Source organism: Eutrigla gurnardus, assembly GCF_963514095.1.
Source record: "Eutrigla gurnardus genome assembly, chromosome: 20".
NCBI lineage: Eukaryota > Metazoa > Chordata > Actinopteri > Perciformes > Triglidae > Eutrigla > Eutrigla gurnardus.
The window spans coordinates 7,782,899-7,801,595 of record NC_139931.1 but is presented as its reverse complement, the minus strand read 5'-3'; the positions used below and the strand labels follow the sequence as shown (position 1 = coordinate 7,801,595).

Genomic DNA, 18,697 nt, shown 5'->3' with positions numbered 1-18,697 from the left:
TGGTTTATTATTTTAATAACCAGATTCAACACTATGATGTGATTTTCTATTGAAAACGACTTTCCATAGTCAAGTCAAACGTAAATGGCTGAGACTTTGCATCCACTATGACAAACCAATGGCTGAGTCAAGTTTTTTTTTTTTTTTTTTTTCTTGCATAGGTATCACATGTCACCATTGGGCCGTGCAGCGTACAGTAGGGAAGTTAAAGGCACTTCCTCCTTCCCAGCACACTGGTTGCGCTCGAACCAGGCGGTTGAATAGGAAGTCGGATTCTCGTGGCGATGGGGGATCCAGCAGCTCGTCGGGGCCGTTTTACCGACGTTTCTGTTTAACGTCGCCGCGTTGAGCCGCCAGTAAACACGCTAAAGTGGTCGGAGCGCAGCCGCCTTTCTGCCGCGATGGCTGCGGCGTAGCGCAACTTTCGGATGATCCACAGCGCTCCAAGGTGCCGCTAACTTTTTTTTTTTTTTAACTCGCGAGAGACAAAAAAAACCCCAACATGAAGAAACATATTAATCGGATGAGGCAACTTGCCAACCAGACTGTCGGGAGGTGAGTGTTACTTTAAACAACGTGATCACGGTTGGTCAATATTCGTTGTTGTTCTTCCATTGTTGTCTTATCGGAAGGGCTGGGCGTTATAAATACCTGGTTATGTTTTTGTTGTTTAAAGTTTGAGGAAAGAAAAGCATCCGTTTACAGTTGTTAATGTAAAAAAAAAAAAGCAACAAAAAAACTTTGATTTTCTTTGGAACAATACAAGGAATGGAAAGTAGAAACATGTCAGCCAGATGTCATTTTCAAAGCAAATATCAATTTAAAAAATGACACATGACTGAGAAAAGCAGCTCTCAGTTTGGATGGGAGCAAAAAGGGGACAGTTTTTGTTGAATAACAAAACGCTGAATTGTTTATCAGAGCAGTTTGTCGTCACATGACTCATTGTTTGAGTTCTAATTAGATTAATTTAATTCCCTGGTTGTGTACCTGGGCTGGCAGGAGAAAAGCAGTGGCCCCGTCCACTTTGGGGCCCCTGTAACGCCCCCAGCTTTCACTTCAGAGTTATTCTTAGTTGGTTTTAGGCACACAATCACATATATTCTGTGGTAGTTAGTACACAAACACACACACACAAATACAATAGCTGAGACACATCTCCAGTCCTCAATGTATCAGTGGTGTCTGCAGATGAAGCCCTGGACGCTGGCCTCAGATTCCTCACATACGTTTCCCCCCATATGTTGCATAAGAGCAGTAAAAACTCCACTGAGCAGATGACAGCTTGCTCAGCGAGAGTTTGCAAACGCACACGCCCACCGTGCATTACTGCCGAAATACCAGAAAATCCTTTGGGTGCCATCGTCTCCACACGACTTCAGCAAAGTGGGAAATACGGCGTTATGGCATCATGTTTAATAAAAACGGTGGCTAAAGTGAAACTGTAGAGTCGGGGGTTACAACGAGCAGTGGCTTCGGTCAAATCAGTGAGTCAAATGACCAAAACTTCCGCTTTTCTTCATTCAAGTAGAACAAAAAATGCCAATCACGACTTCCCAGAAGCCCATTTGACGTCTTCAAACCTCTATTTATGTCTGATCAAAAGTCACAAACCCAAAGGTATTCACTTTACTATATGTGACAAAGAGAAGCAGCAAATGTTTTTATTAATTAAATATCAAATAAAATTTTCCCATTCATCACCTAAGTAAAAGTTGCAGCTCCACATCAGTTTGATACTCGCTTGAAGAAAAAGTATAAAGCGACATCATCATATTATTGTGATTGATTATTAAGCCTCAACACAGGGATCTATATTCTCGCCACCACTTGGGAAACCGTCTTTAACTCCTCGACGCAGTAGGATTTATTTGTGTATTTGTGTCCCCCATGACAGTTTGTGATGATGTGGTTCTCTGTTTGGCACAGGAAGGGCTCGGCTCAGAGGGTTTTTGTGGAGTAAGCATTTCCACGGTTGTTGACGGGGACACAGTGAAGGGGACGTTACAAAGCCGGGCGGGGGGGTGTTTTCTAAAAGAGGAAGCGGCTTGATTTATGCGGAGCTCACGGGGGTAGCGGTGTTTATGAATCCTTGCATACCTCTGGAGCACTTTGACCAAAACTCATACGATAAATACTTCTGGTTTGTATTCATGTATGTTATATCCTCTCTGGTTTAGTGTATCACACACACTGACTGTTTCTACTCCATCTGCCCTTCTGTGTTGTTTTGCTCCAAGTTTTCTTTGAGGGCCTGAGCATGCTGGGAGTCTATTTTTAGACTCTGAGTCAAGCTGCACTTCAGTCAAATCGATGCTGATATTGATAGGCATCTAGAGATTAAGGAGCCACTAAAGCCCGCGTGTAATGCGATCACGTGTGCAGGTATTCTGGCTGCAGATCATATATGTATAGAAGGCCGTCGTTGGTAAAACAAAAAACAAACGGAGCTGACATTTGATCCCAACGAGGGCAGCAACCAGCAATTATTTTCATTATAGATTCATTTATAGATTTTCATGTTCAATGGTTTGATCTGGAAAAAAAAGCCCATCAAAAGATCCCAGGATCCAATGTGAAATCTTAAAAATGTCTTGGACCAAAATCCGTTCTATTAACTATCATAGACAAGCAAGAAAACCAGCCAATATTCACATTTGGTAGACTTAAACCAGAACATCTTTACCCCAATATATCCTCACTAAAAAACGATTGCCAGCAAATCGTTGATCGCATATAATGAAAAAAAAAGTAACCATAAAAAAACAGAATCTTTGACCGGAGAAATAATAAAATGTCTCATCATACGAGCTGAGACAGCCGGCGTTTTGGAAATAACGGTGAGGGTATTTTGGGAATAAGTGAGGTAAGCCTGTATCTGCAGGGTGTAGCTTACAGCAGTATTAGGTAATAACTCTCGTGTGGAGAGAGGGTTAATTGATCCCTGTGAGATCCATAACGTGCTCCGGTAGAGGAAGGGGAGAGGTCTTCAGGGATCTGTGTGTGTGTGTGTGTGTGTGTGTGTGTGTGTGTGTGTGTGTGTGTGTGTGTGTGTGTGTGTGTGTGTGTGTGTGTGTGTGTGTGTGTGTGTGTGTGTGTGTGTGTGTGTGTGTGTGTGTGTGTCATCGGCGTATTTGTTGGGTATCGACAGGATGAGCGATGGGCTCGTCCTCTGGTCTCGCAAGTTCAGCAAGATTCTGAAGCGCGTCTCCGCTCCGAGAGTTCGAGGCCACGTAAAGAAGCAAAATGTGATTTCAGGGCCGATTTGGGGCATTTTTCTCTCCATTTTCTGAGATGTTTTGAGGTGATGTCACTGTTTTCTGCAGACTCCTCCACAATGTGCACTGTGTTCAGACGTCAACAAGCCCCTTGACAACACCCTCCTCCACGCCAATGCACACACACACACACACACCTTCCCCTGTTGCCATAACAAACAAGGTGCGGATGACACATGAGGAAGCGTGTGTGTGTGTTCGGACAGGGTGGATGAATCCAAATCACGGAAAAAGCGGCCGGCGATGGGCTCGTGTATGTGTGCCTGCATGTCCAACATGATGCTGCACAGTAGCTCACATGTGTGCAGGCTGAGGTCGATCATGTGACGTTTTATTGTGGATTTAATCTTATTCTGGGCTGCGGGCGCAAAGTGCAGACAGGTTGGGCTGGAAGGACTCTTCCACTTTAGTCTCTTTCGCTGAAGTTCATCTGAGGTTTCACAGTCAGCTGTTTTGTTGAGATAGAAAGCGGGTTCAAACACTAATTTCCATAAACACACACATCTTCTACATAGCATTATATTGTTCAGGTGTTGCCGTCTTATGCTTGCTTTTTCCTGTCTTGTCTTTTTGTTGTCAGCGTTTGACTTTTGACCTTCACATTTTGCCTCCACAGGGCCGAGAAGACCGAGGTGCTGAGTGATGACCTCCTGCAGGTGAATATGAAAGTGTTCATGTTTTGTCAGGGGGCTTCAGACGCTGTAACAACATGATGATGCATCATTGAGTCTAAACGTCATGAGAATGAACAGCACTTTGGAAATGAAAAAGTGCTTTTTTGATTTAACAAGCGCAGACAAATGTTGATGACATTCTCCATTAGATTTGTTGATTAATCAACCAACAGAATATTAATCAGCAACTAGTTTTCACAATTGATTTTGTTGCAAAGTGACAAACATTTGCCGGTGCTCCGATATGACGATTTAACTTTCCTTACCGTGTCTGATAGTAAACTGAATGTATTTGAACGCATCATCTCGAGCTGTGGGGAAAAACGGCAATTTTTAGCCATTTTCTGACATTTTTCAGTTAAATTTTCCCACCAATAAGGACCTGCTTGTAAAACAAACAAAAAAAAATGTAATAAAAGTTTTGTACACTTGGCAAGAAAAGGGGCATCAAACCTGTATGAAACCGAACCATGAGCTGACTGTATTGTTGCACCAGCAGCTGCAGGTATTTGTTTACAGGTCAACCTAACTGTGATTCAGTATCTATCTGGTCACCTGAAGGATTTTAGGCCCCGCCGACCGCCCCGACCCCCCTCAGCCACTGTATCTGTGTGAAAACGCCTCTGGGAGACGTCGTTTTCTGGAAGAACAAAAACCTTAGAGGTTGTCTGTTAAAGCCATCACGGCCGAGCAGCCGTGCCGATGCCAAGTCTCTCCGCAGTCTCGGAGTACAACTGCCGGCATCGAAGCGTTAGTGGGGAGTCTTTCATTCGGCGACGCCTCGTCAGGCTCGGGGGGTTTGGCACCGCCGGAAAAAAGTGCCGTGTGGTTTTCCACTCAAGGCGAACCCTGGCAATGTTCTGTTATCTTGTGTGTGTGTGTGTGTTGGGGGATGGGAGTACTCTGGCTCGTGAAACTGTGAGATCACTGCTAGGAAGTGTGTGGAGAAACAAGAGAGGCTGAAAAAGACGGAGCTCTTACAGTAGAAAGGAGCTTTTGTTGGAGGAAAAGTGAAGGTGAAGTCTGAAGTTTTACGACACGCGCCGGTGACCTTTGAGTCCCACGCGGTTTGCATAACGACACGAATACTTGACAGAGTGATTTTTTTTTGAAGGAGCAGAAACACACATGCGTTTAGCATTTAAAAGCTAAATCCAGCCACATAAACACACCATTGTCCCAGAAGCGAGGAGCGCAGGCCGACCCAACCCTTCCAGAGAATGCTTTCTCCCGTCTTTGGTCCTCGGCCCGAGCCACGGCAGCTTTGTGCTGCGTTAGACATTCCTGTCGCTCCAGCTCTCGGTGGAGGAATGTGACCGTCAAGCGGTCAGCGTTTTGTGGAAGTGGCTTGGAACGACTTGAGCTCCGAGTCGCAGACTGCAACCCCCGATCTGCAAGACATGTAGATACAAATGTGAGGGTTTGCAGACCAGCGACTCAGCGCGGACTTTTAAATGAAATCCTGCTGGTCGGGGAAATGTTTCCCCCTGTTGGAGCCATTTAGAGCATTTTGGTTTATATTACTTTTAAAGTAACTTTGTTTCGAGTTATGGCTAAAATTATGAATTATAAAATTAATGAAATACGTACCTAAGTTAGATTCTGGACTATTATTTATTGTGTGGTGATTGTTACCTGTGTTTCACCAGCCAATTATGTGTCGGTCCAGGTCCTGCTCTGATCCAGTTAATGTCCTTATAAGGGAGGCATAGTTCCTTTGTTCAGGTGAGGAGAGATACAGAGCAAACAGTTTTCTGACCGCATTTTAGTACATTTATCACATCTAGATCGACTGCTTTGTTTAACTGGTACTAAGTCATCGTTTGTAACGTTAGAAGTGATCTTGGTCGCATAAATAGCGACATTTTTCTTTTGTTATTTCTTATTTTTCCTGGAAAGTCAACCGGAGATTATTGTTTTAAATAAATATGAGAAATCAAGACAACACTCTCTGTGCGTGCTTCAAACGAAATGTGTGTCGGACAATCTGTGTCTAAAAGGAAACAACGGTAGGAAAAGGACTTGTCGTTTCATCGTCAGAAAACTACGCAAGTCTGACAAACTTTTGGAGAGGACAAAGGAAATGAGGACGGGCGCGCTCGGCTCGTTCGGATACCTGAGTGAGTAAACCAAACAGTGGATAAGCCGCCGTGCTTGTGGATATGGATGTGCGGATGAGATCCGCGTCTGAAGCTTCGTTCTGTGAAATGTCTGGTTAAGATGTTCTGATGTGATAACTGAAGAAAGGTGTAACAGGCCTTCTGTGCCAAAACAATTACGCGCATCCCGCGGACGCGGTGAAGGCGAACGGAGCAAAATAAAGGAACACAGGAGACGCGATCTAATAAAAGCAAATCAATAAATAAAACGTCAACCTAAACGGGACAATGACTGAGCCTAAAACGGCCGCGGAAGCGGAGGATCGTTTAAAATCTCTAATTGCAACACGCAGAGGAAAACTTGGAGTGTGCACAAGGAGAATAAATGAAACAAAAGCCCTGATGACTGAAGGTGGAAATGTTGATGATGTTGATAAATGTATGTACCTGCTCAAACAAGCTGTGGATGAATTTAATAATGTGCACGATTCTGTTCAAGAGCTCTTAACACAAGAGGAAAAACAAATTGACTTGGTGGACTGGTATGAGCCAAGAGGGATGAACTTCAGTTACTTTTCAAAGGAGGTTAAGGCATGGAAAAAGGAACAGAGTGCACAATTAAAGGTTGACCCACTGGACAGTATTTCAAATGTCTCAAAAAGGACAACTACATCAAGTACTTCTTCTGCTGCTCGGATGGCTTCAGCAGAAAAGGCAGCCCTGGAGGCAAAATCAGCTGCATTAAAGGAGAAGCACACCTTGCAGTTGCAGGAAACCATCATTAAATCAAAAATGGAAAAAGTTGAACTGGATGCACAAATTGCGGCAGCGGATGCAAAAATGAAAGTACTCCAAGGTCCAAATGTGACAGATTCTTATGGTGATGCTATGAATGAATATTTTGAGGAAACAAGCAAACAGGAACATGTGGAAGAAACATATGACACATCTGCTCTGGAATTCATTCAGTTAGGTGCTCTGCCTAAAACTCCATTACAGAGGACGGTTGGTGACATTCAGAATAGCACTAAAGTGGCAACAAGGGCTCAAAGTCCGCACCTAGAAAATACTGCAACCAGTGATATCACTCAGACAAACATCAGCACAATGGTAAAGAGTCAAAAGGATATTACAGAACTCATGATAATGCAACAAAATCTATCGCTACTGCCTAAAAGAGAAGTGCCAGTGTTTAAAGGTGATCCACTATCATACCAACCTTTCATGCATGCATTCAAATACTTAATAGAAGACAAGACAAGCAGTTCCCAGGACAGGCTCTACTTTCTTGAGCAGTTTACTTCAGGTCAGGCCAAAGACCTTGTGCGTAGCTGTATGTACATGGATGCACAAAGAGGATATCCCGAAGCAATGCAACTATTGGAAAAACATTTTGGTGATGAGATGAAGATTGCAAATGCTTACCTGGAAAAAGCACTAAGCTGGACAGCTATCAAATCAGATGATGGCAAAGCTCTTCAGGCATATGCTTTATACTTGAGGGAATGCCACAATGCCATGCAGGACCTGGAGTACATGGATGAACTGGATGTTACATCGACCTTAAAACTGATTGTATCCAAGCTTCCTTACAAGCTCAGAGAGAGATGGCGGTCAAAGGCATATGAAGAATTTCAAAAAAGAAACATTCGAGCCAAATTCAGACATCTGGTTGAATTCATTGAAAATCAGTCCAACATCTTACTGCACCCAGCGTTTGGAGATATTAAAGACCCAACTCCTGCTCAAAGGATATTCCCCAAAAACAAGAGCACTGAAATAAGGGCACCTAAAGGCAGAAGTACATTTGTGACAGCAGTGGCAGCACCTGTAGAACAAGACACTAAACAGCATGCATTTAAAGGGCAACAACACAACAACTTTAATACTGCTGCTTCAGCTGTCTGCTGTTTCTGCGAAGGCAATCATGCATTACAGGACTGCTTCAAATTCAAATCACAGTTACACAATGAAAAGGTTGAATTCTTGAAGATCAATGGATATTGTTTTGGTTGCTTAAAAAAGGGTCACATGAGCAAAGACTGTAATAAGAAACTAGACTGCCAGACATGTCAAAGGAAACATCCAACCCTGCTACATATCGATGCAAGAACCTCAAATAAGGAACCCCTGCAAAACCGCAATTCTGCAGCACCAAAGCAAACATCGATCAACAGTGTTCAAGTGTCAGCTGATGTTGTAACAGGGGCCGGAAAAGAATGTGCTCTCGCTATTGTCCCGGTTCAAGTTAAAGCTGCAAAAGGAAGCAAGTATATTCAAACTTACGCTTTTCTTGATCCGGGGAGCTCGGCCACATTTTGTACCGAAAAGCTCATGAACCAACTAAATGTGAAAGGACGCAAAACTGACATTATGCTGCAGACAATGGGACAGGTAAACCGTGTGAGGAGCTATGAGATCACAGGACTGGAAGTCGGCAATCTAAATGGAGATAAATTTATTAACTTACCTGAAGTTTACACACAAGCTAAAATCCCTGTTTCAAAGGAGAACTTACTTACCCAATCAGAACTGAGAAAATGGCCTTACCTTTGTGGAATCCAAGTGGAAGAGATTGATGCTGATATTGGGATGTTGATAGGAATGAATGTTCCTAAAGCGCTGGAACCCTGGCAGATAATCAACAGCCAGAGTAATGGACCATATGCTGTGAAGACACTTTTCGGATGGGTGGTGAATGGGCCCCTCAAGTCTCCATCTGCAATGGATGAATGTGGAACATCAATAACAGTCAATCGTATTTCAATGGAAAATCTGAAAGACCTGCTACTCAGGCAATACAACCAGGACTTCCCAGAAAAGGAATCTGAGGAGAAGAAAGAGATGTCATGTGAGGATAGGAGATTTATGGAGCTGGCCCAAAGTTCAAAGGTGGTTGAAAGTGGACATTACATCTTGCCCCTGCCTTTCCGAGACAAGGAGTTAGTCATGCCAAACAATCATAACATGGCACTGCAGCGGATATTAAACCTGGCTGGGAAATTTAAGAGAAATCCTACCTACGCCGAAGAATACAAGGTCTTCATGGAAAATGTGCTGCTGAAAGGCTACGCAGAAAAGGTACCACAAGAACAAGTCCAAAGAAATGACGGCAAAGTTTGGTATATACCTCACCATGGGGTTTACCATAAAAGGAAGAAGAAGCTCAGGGTAGTATTTGATTGCTCCTCAACCTACAAAGGGAAATCTCTAAACACAGAACTGCTCCAGGGTCCAGATCTTACAAACTCACTTCTGGGCGTCCTACTTCGGTTCCGTCAGGAAAGGATCGCAATAATGGCTGACATTGAGGCGATGTACTACCAAGTGAAAGTACAAGAAGATCACCGTGACTTCCTCAGGTTCCTGTGGTGGCCCGAGGGAGACATCAGGAAATCACTAGAAGTATACCGAATGAAGGTGCATCTCTTCGGCGCTGTATCTTCACCAAGTATTGCTAACTTTGCCTTGAAGCAAACTGGAAAAGACCACTCGAATCAAGACAGCCAGGAGGTTCTCGATACCATCAAGAACAGCTTCTATGTCGATGACTGTCTTAAGTCTGTGGCCTCAGCTAATCATGCAATCAAGCTAATAAAGGACCTTACAGAAGCATGTGCCAAAGGAGGGTTTACTCTTACTAAATGGGTAAGCAACGACTACGAGGTACTTACAACTGTCCCTGAAGGTCATAGAGCCAAGGCGGTTGTGCAGCTTGACCTAGACAAAGAGAAGCCACCTCTTGAAAGGGTTCTAGGTATCCAGTGGAACATCCAGAGAGACACATTTAGCTTCATGGTTGACATCCAAGACAGAGTTCCTACACGAAGAACTATCCTCTCTATTGTCAGTTCTATATATGACCCACTTGGATTCCTCTCACCCTTCATCCTCAAAGCCAAGCAAATTTTACAGAAGCTGTGTATGGACAACTGCGGATGGGACGAAGTGATCCCAGAACATCTTGCTAAACCATGGAAACAATGGATTAAGGAACTTGACCAGTTGAGCAGATTTGAAGTGGACAGGTGCATGAAGCCTGAAAGTTTTGGACTCACAAGGACTGCTGAGCTGCATCACTTCTGCGATGCTAGTGAGATAGGATATGGAACAGCAAGCTACCTTCGTCTCACAAACGACAAGGCAAATGTTCAAGTGACATTTGTACTAGGAAAATCCAGGGTTATTCCACTGAAGCAGATCACCATCCCTAGGCTGGAGCTGGCTGCTGCTTCACTGGCTGTGAAAGTAGACAGGATGCTACAAAAGGAACTCCACATGGAATTACAAGATTCTACCTTTTGGACAGACAGTACATCTGTCCTGAAATACATTCACAACAAGACAAAACGTTTTCATACTTACGTTGCCAACAGAGTTGCCACGATCCACAACTTGTCCAAAGAAAGTCAATGGAGGCACGTGAGTTCAAAGGACAATCCGGCAGACTATGCTTCACGGGGATTGAAGATAGAACCGTTTTTGAGTTCAGCAACATGGCTGAAGGGCCCTGACTTCCTGTCACAAAGGGAAACTGAATGGCCTAAATTGCCAGAGGATATTCGCCACATTCCATCAGACGATCCAGAAATAAAAGGGGACATTTCCGTGAGTTGCTTAAGTATAAGCAAAAGTGCAACCAGCAACTTCATTGAACATTTCTCCTCCTGGACAAAACTACAGAGGGCTGTTGGCTGGATGCTAAAACTTAAAAGACTCCTGCTACTTCAAGGCCAAAGGGCAAAGGAGTGTGTGACTTACACCAAACCTTCAGATGAACAAAAGGGCCTATCTGTTGATGACTTGGACGAAGCAGAGAAGTCAATAATATGCTACGAACAGCAGCACTACTTCGCCTCAGAACTCACACTCCTGAGGAAAGGCAAACCTGTCAAAACTGATAGTTCCATTCGGAAATTGGATCCGATTCTCGATGACAGAATAATAAGGATTGGAGGAAGGATAAGTAAATCAGCTTTACCAACAAGCTTAAAGAACCCGATTATACTTCCCAAAGACTCACACATCTCTGAGTTGATCCTGCGTCACATCCATCAGCAGGTTGGACACGCAGGAAGGAACCACATGCTCTCCAGGCTAGGCCAGAAGTTCTGGTTACCCTCTTCTAACTCTCTTGCCAGGAAAATCATAAAGTCTTGTATTTTCTGTAGACGCATGCAAGCAAGAGTTGGTGAGCAGAAAATGGCGGACTTACCTGAGGATCGTGTTCAGCCAGACCTTCCACCATTCTCTCATGTGGGCATTGATTACTTCGGACCTATTGAAGTGAAAAGAGGTCGATCACAGGTCAAACGATGGGGAGTCATATTTACGTGTCTGGTGAGTCGAGCTGTTCACCTGGAAGTGGCGAGTACCTTGGATACCGCCTCCTGCATCAATGCCATTCGGCGGTTTCTATGTCGGAGAGGAACAGTACTCACCATCAGAACAGACTGTGGCACCAACTTTGTGGGTGCTCAGAAGGAACTGGAGTCTGCTTTGAAACAGCTGGACCATCAAAAAATCCAAGATTCCCTGCTGACCAGTAGAGTGAAGTGGCTGTTCAATCCTCCATCAGGAGCCCACTTTGGAGGAGTGTGGGAACGATTGATCAGACTGGTGAAAAAGGTTCTTTCATCAGTGTTAAAACAGCAATCAGTGGACGACGACATGCTCCAGACGGCTTTATGTGAAGTCGAGTCGATTCTCAATGACAGGCCTATCACGACTGTATCGACTGATCCAAACGATCTAGAACCCCTTACACCGAACCATCTACTACAACTGAAAGCTAAACCCCTCATGCCAACTGCACTCTTCTGCAAAGACGACATCTACAGTAGAAAGAGATGGAAACAAGTCCAGTACATTGCAGATCTGTTCTGGCAAAGATGGATTGAAGAATATCTGCCACTCATGCAGCAACGGCAAAAGTGGACCAACACGAGAAGAAACCTGAACATCAATGACGTGGTGGTCATCGTAGATGAAACTGCACCAAGGAACTCATGGCCCCTTGGCCGTGTAGTAAAGACCCTGCCTGGGCCCAAAGGTCTCGTCCGGAGTGTTTTAGTCAAAACAAAGACGAATACCCTGCAAAGGCCCATCGATAAGCTCTGCTTGCTTTCTGAAGCGGAAAACTGAGCTTAATGTGATGCCCCTGCACACACCATCCCTTTTGCCCATCTTGCCATGCCCCTGCACACACTATCCCTTTTTCCCCTTGCCCTTTGCCCCTTTGCATACATGAGCCCTACACTGACTGGACTATCGTTCTTGCCTAAGGGCTGCAGGTGGTGATTGTACCACAAAAAGGACTTCTGCAGCATGAACTCTGGGGGGGATTCAAGTGGGACGAATGTATTTGCATATTGAATAATTGGAAATGATGTGTTAGCAATTTTTGATCCGATATACTTCGGAATATTTTGTTGGTTTATATTTGAACTTGTAATCTGGCTCCATATAATTTAATGAAGGTAATTGTTTAGCTGTAGCATCACAATTAGGGGCCGGTATGTTGGAGCCATTTAGAGCATTTTGGTTTATATTACTTTTAAAGTAACTTTGTTTCGAGTTATGGCTAAAATTATGAATTATAAAATTAATGAAATACGTACCTAAGTTAGATTCTGGACTATTATTTATTGTGTGGTGATTGTTACCTGTGTTTCACCAGCCAATTATGTGTCGGTCCAGGTCCTGCTCTGATCCAGTTAATGTCCTTATAAGGGAGGCATAGTTCCTTTGTTCAGGTGAGGAGAGATACAGAGCAAACAGTTTTCTGACCGCATTTTAGTACATTTATCACATCTAGATCGACTGCTTTGTTTAACTGGTACTAAGTCATCGTTTGTAACGTTAGAAGTGATCTTGGTCGCATAAATAGCGACATTTTTCTTTTGTTATTTCTTATTTTTCCTGGAAAGTCAACCGGAGATTATTGTTTTAAATAAATATGAGAAATCAAGACAACACTCTCTGTGCGTGCTTCAAACGAAATGTGTGTCGGACAATCTGTGTCTAAAAGGAAACAACGGTAGGAAAAGGACTTGTCGTTTCACCCCCCTTCTCCAACCCGTCCGACTTGAAATGTGACACTATGATTTCCACGGTGTCGTAGTCGTCTTTCCAATTTTTCCCACAGTCCTTTGCATTGGTTGAGGCATTTTGTCTTGTTTGGACACGTCCCGCCTCGGTGAAGCTCTCATACAGTAGAGAGTCAGGCTCCAACTGGTCCCAGCTCAGCGTTCGATCACAACAACTCAGATTCACATCTGATGTGTGTGTAAGCAGGTATCTGCTGATCGGCTTGTGTTAGTTTTATATTCTTTTCTTTCTGTTAAAGTGAGAGTTTGTCTTTTTTGGAAAAAAAGGCCTGTTCTTGCTTGTTTAATCAGCACAAAAACAAGAATTAAAAACGCCACATTGCGGATTTACAGGGAGGTTATGTGCTGGACTATTTCTTGGCCCAATAACTCGTTAGGCCGGTCTAACATCTTGTTTTTACACTTTTTTAAACAGATAAAGCAAATGAGATATAGGGTGCTAATTGCTGTTTCCAGTCTTTATGCTAAGCTAAGCTAACTGGCTGCCCTCTGTAGCGTCATATATATACAACCTGAGTTTCATCTCATCCAACTCTCAACTAGTATTTCCTAAAATGTCAGAACTATATTCCTTGAAGCGAGCAGGACTATTTAGAGATCCTGTTTCTGCTCTGTCATCAGCTAACCAGACGGTTAGCCGTCCTGCCAAATAGGTCGGCCAGCCCAATCGGTTCACCAGCTCTCCAGTCTACCAAAGCAGCTCCAAGCCAGGAAAACAAAACTGGATCCACCCTCCCCGGGTTCCTCTGTGACTCACTCCACATTCCACTTTTTTTTTTTTTTTTTTGTTGCTTTTTCTTTTTTGGCTGTGGCAGGTCAGAGGTCGCCAGCTCGCTCAATGTTTTTTCATCGCAGGCTGGAAAAAAAAAATCTGGCGGTGACTCCCGTAAACCTTTGGACAGCGTCATAACTGGAGACGCGGGCGGAAGGGAGCGTGTGCTTGTCTTTGCGTATGATCAGGGAGTTTTCCTGCTTTTTTCCCTCCCTCCTCCTCCTCCACTCTATGACTTCAGTTCGTCAGGGTGTTTCTGTGTGTGGAATGGTGTTTCCATTATTGAGTTTCCCCTTGAGGCCTGATCGCTCCTTTACGCACAGAGAAGCTGCGTTGAAAGTTAAGATCATCGGATTTGTTGTCAAGATGTTGAAATAGGTTATTGGAGTAACATAACGCTTTGTCAAAGTAACAAAGACGAGATTCATTCAGCTTTAAAATGGTGCAAAAGAGACTGCAATTCAATATCAGAGACATGTTTTTTCTGTTCTTTGGGTGTCTGGGAGGGTCTTTTGTTTTACGCTGACGGAAAACTCAGCAGAGACGATGCGATCACCCAGCCTGCGCCCGCACTGGAGTCATCCAGGCCTGCTTCTCTTTCGCTTCTTGGCACCGAGTGTCGGAGGTCTGCATCCAATCCATCTGTAACCAGATAGAGCGAGACGTCCACGCATTAATCAGAGCTGGGATCAGCTGAATGGTTAGCGAATCAGTCGGCTCCAGGCGAGGAAGCCAAGTCCAGCTGTGGACGACGCGGAGCGGCAGCTGCAGGAAAGAGAGAGAGAGAGGAGGCTGAAGGGAGAGGGAGGAGGAAAAGCGTGTGTGAGTTTGACGATTGTGTCTGACGTCAGAGAGCTCAGCCGCAGAGAGAGCAGCGAATCAGCAAGGATGAAAGTAAAGGAAGAAGAACGGGACGTAGATGGAGATCCGACGGCAAATGTTTACACTGAAACAGGAAGAGGAAGTGGATACTTAAAGACCATACTAGTGTTGAGCGATAAACTTAACATTACTGCTGTCCAAAACACACCGCAGTTATTAAACCATGTAAATCTTGGTTCATTTCATTTAGATGTGTTCCTATTTTGAGCTCTTGGATACAGTGTGTTTCAGCGGTCATATTTCTTTTTATATGAAGCAACTTTTAACAGCTTGTCTAAAGCAATATTGGATTTTTAGATTTAACATTTGGAAGAGCCACTTCTCCCTTTGTTTGCCTTTTTGTGTTTTTATCAATTTATTTGTCCGCTGGATGGCAGTCACCTGCATCGCGACGATGTGAGGAGGTGTGAGGCATGCCAGGAGCGTGAACGGGTTTCCCACCGTGATAATGGCGTCTGCAGGTAGCGCTAACTGTGGTTCACCATAGTTCACCAGCACGTTCTCACGATGCAACCGGATGCAAGAAAGTCGTTGTGGAACAGCAAATAGAACCTGAAGTGAGCGCCTGCAGGTGTCACACAGCTGATTCCCCTGCATTGCATTCCTATGATGACTTATAGGAAAGCCACTATATCAGTCAAGAAATGTACTTTTATGAACTTTTGAAACGGTTGGCACGCATTTTTTTATACAGTTAATTAAGTTACGTTTTCAGCTATCATGTGACGACAATGCAATGAATGAATTAGTTCTGTGAAGGAAGCTGCTGTATCCAAATCATCCAGGATGTGACCACTTCACATTGAATACAGTTTCTGTGTATAAAGGACTTCTGCTATGAGTTACATTTGGTCACAGCAATCTATTGTGTGCATCGTCTTGTTTTTTTTTCCGTCCAGTTCCTGTAGTCGGGTAGCCGTTACACAGAGAGTGGATTTGTGGGGACATGTATTTGAAATGACCAGGGAAGTGAAAGGAACTGGCAAAGTAGGAAATGATGCCATCTCTGCAGGGAGTCCTCACATGTCGGGACAAAGACACTTTCTCTGTTCGCTGCAAAATCCATCAGTCTGTGATTCCTCCCGTCTGTCCGTCAGCGCTGCCTGTCCTAACAGAACAGAGCTGAACAAATGGCGACGACATCGTGCGTCATTTTTCCCAATAACAAGAGCAGGACGGAAGGTTTCCAAGGTGTCCGTATCCTGTACTTCTAACTTTTTTATGTCTTATGTGCCCACAGATCGAGAGGCGGTTGGAGTTGGTGCGTTTGGTGTCACACAACACACACAAGCGGCTGGTGTCCTGTCTGCAGGGTCAACTGGGCACAGACACGGAGAAGAGACATGTAAGAAGCACTGTGTGTCTCTTCACCTTTCCTTGTTTTAAACAGGGCTGCCATAAATAACCTCAGGTTATCATCTCGGCTCGTTAGCAACATGCTACATAGTCAGGGTCCGTATGTCAGTGTTTCCATTTTGCTCTCAGGGTGAATCACTGTGACGCCGTTGTCGGTTTTGGAGAGGAGTTGCTATCAACACATAGCATCTCCTCTTATGCAACGCATTGAGACACTCAGGAGGAAAGTATTCAGTGCTGGCCTTCTGCCAGCTTCACTATCACTAATGAACAGACTGACCTCGTCGCACACAAAAAACTCTCAGGGAATCACTAGTGTGTGTTGTTTCTCTTGGATTACCTTTTGTGTATTTGACCTCTGTTTGCCGGTCTGCTTGCAGAAAAAGCTTCCCTTGACGACGCTGTCTCAGGCCATGCAGGAGGGAGGATGTCAGCTGGGAGACGAGAGCTTGATTGGGTGAGATGCAAACTGCAAGACGCAAGACCAGTTTCAGCACTTTTTAAAGTTGACTTTTTGTAGAAAGTGAGTTATAAAGCACGTAAAAAGTAGCGTTTCAGGTATATTCAAATGGACAATATGAGAAAAAAAATTGTTTTTTTAACATAAAAACATGTAAACTTGTTCTCATAGAAACCCAAAACACAAGCATGTGTCTGGAAAAGTAGCATGATGTCATAATTGAAGGCTGTCTGTCTCAAATTGATCCTAATTGACTCAAATACAACATTAAAAGTGATTATTTGAGTGGAAGGGAACATGACGGGTCTAACAAGGGGCCTCTTTGTGTGTCTGTTTTCTTTGAAATTAAATTTTTTCCCCCTATGAGAACATAAGTGATAACAGCCCTGTGTGTGTGTGTGTGTGTGTGTGTGTGTGTGTGTGTGTGTGTGTGTGTGTGTGTGTGTGTGTGTGTGTGTGTGTGTGTGTGTGTGTGTGTGTGTGTGTGTGTGTGTGTGTGTGTGTGTGTGTGTGTGTAGCAAGATGATGGATGTGTGTGGGGAGGCTGAGAGCAGGTTAGCGACTGAGCTGATGCAGCACGAAGTCCAGATCGAGAGAGATATCCTGGATCCTCTCAACCAACTGGCTGAGGTAAAAACGCCCCTGCTCTTCTCATAGCGGAGCGATCACTTATGATCTGCATGTATCCGGATTAAAGTTCTACATTTGCATGTTTAGACAAATTAGTGTTGACTGAACTGAAACACTCGATAAGCCGGTACAGGATCTGCAAACACCGTGTGTGTGTTTGAACTTGGATTTTGCCAAATTCAACATGGCCTTTGGCATTCTGACTGATATTGACAAAATGTTCTCACGAGAAAGGTGGCATCCTCGGCGGTGACGATGAGGTGTATGTGCACTCACGCTCCGCGCCGTTTCTCTCACAGATCGAGATTCCCAACATACTGAAACAGAGGAAGCAACTGGCCAAGCTGGTTCTGGACTTTGACTCAGCCAAGACGAGGTACGCCGGCTCCATTTGGCCCTATTACTTGATCTAAATGTTAACTTCAATTGCAAATATGAAGAAGAAAGGAAACTTTTTCAATCAAATCCCTCCCTACATGTCTACACGATGTCTTGGCCTGCAGGTGTTACCAGGCAACAAAGTCCAACAACCAGGCTATGGCGGCTAAGGCCGATTCCCTCAAAGACGAGATGGACGAGGCTCTCAACAAAGTAGAAATATGCAAGGTAGGTCTCCTTTTAAGTTGCAATCAGCAGTTTCCTGATTTATTACAATGTTAGGTATGCCGTGTATACAGTATTTAATCAAGATACTATGAACCTAATGGCTGTACATTCCAGTCAGGGCCTCTTCATCACATCTTATGAACAAAGGAAAGCCTTGTCGCTGGAACAAAGCGCATTATTAAGTCCACGTAATTAAAGGTCATTGCTTTGTCATCTGGAGTTAATCTGCATCTTAATGAAAAGTTTCTGTGAAAAGTAAAGCAGAAGGTTGCCATGCATGGAAAATATAAAAACACATGAATGTATATATGTATTTGTTTTCATCCTACAGGACCAGCTCTCTGCAGACTTGTACAACTTTGCTTCCAAAGAGGGAGATTATGCACGCTACTATGTCATGGTGGGTGCACGAAAAACCGGAATGGAAATATCATGCAAATGTGGTCCACTTCACTATAACTGTTATTTGAGTATGCAATGTGAAAGCTCTACGCCAAAGGTTTGTTTATATAACCTGTGATTGTGTTTGCATATCAGTTATTAGAGGCCCAGGCAGACTACCACAGGAGGTCTCTGGCAGCTCTGGAGGCAGCTATACCGACGATCCAAATCCAGCAAGGTGATGAACATGAACATGAATTACATCTGCTAACGACATAACAACATAACCTCTGCACGGATCCGTCATGAAACCCCCAATATTAGCTTTAGAGCTGGCAGCATAGTTGATGTAGTTTGCAGGACGTAAGCTGCTGCTGAGAAATGTAGACCGGCTTGTCTTGGCTTGTCTGGTTGCCAGGCGACAAATAAAGTAAATCAAAACAGAGCCAG

At 44.0% G+C, this 18,697-nt stretch overlaps 1 protein-coding gene across 4 annotated transcripts in view; it reads left to right on the top strand.

Annotated features, from left to right (window-relative positions):
- The first annotated feature begins 204 nt into the window (after positions 1-204).
- arhgap17b (Rho GTPase activating protein 17b) overlaps positions 205-18,697 on the top strand; it is a 25,568-nt gene continuing 7,075 nt past the window's right edge. For 2 of the 4 annotated variants that reach the window (XM_084036181.1, XM_084036179.1), the window contains exons 1-9: positions 207-555; positions 3,895-3,934; positions 16,055-16,159; positions 16,551-16,627; positions 17,149-17,260; positions 17,560-17,636; positions 17,764-17,866; positions 18,198-18,266; positions 18,404-18,485. In XM_084036181.1, coding sequence (XP_083892307.1) covers positions 503-555; positions 3,895-3,934; positions 16,055-16,159; positions 16,551-16,627; positions 17,149-17,260; positions 17,560-17,636; positions 17,764-17,866; positions 18,198-18,266; positions 18,404-18,485 — 718 coding nt within the window. In that variant the 5' untranslated portion in view covers positions 207-502. Of the gene's footprint in view, positions 556-3,894; positions 3,935-16,054; positions 16,160-16,550; positions 16,628-17,148; positions 17,261-17,559; positions 17,637-17,763; positions 17,867-18,197; positions 18,267-18,403; positions 18,486-18,697 lie in introns of all 4 variants that reach the window. The other 2 variants (XM_084036178.1, XM_084036180.1) reach the window with 2 other exon arrangements.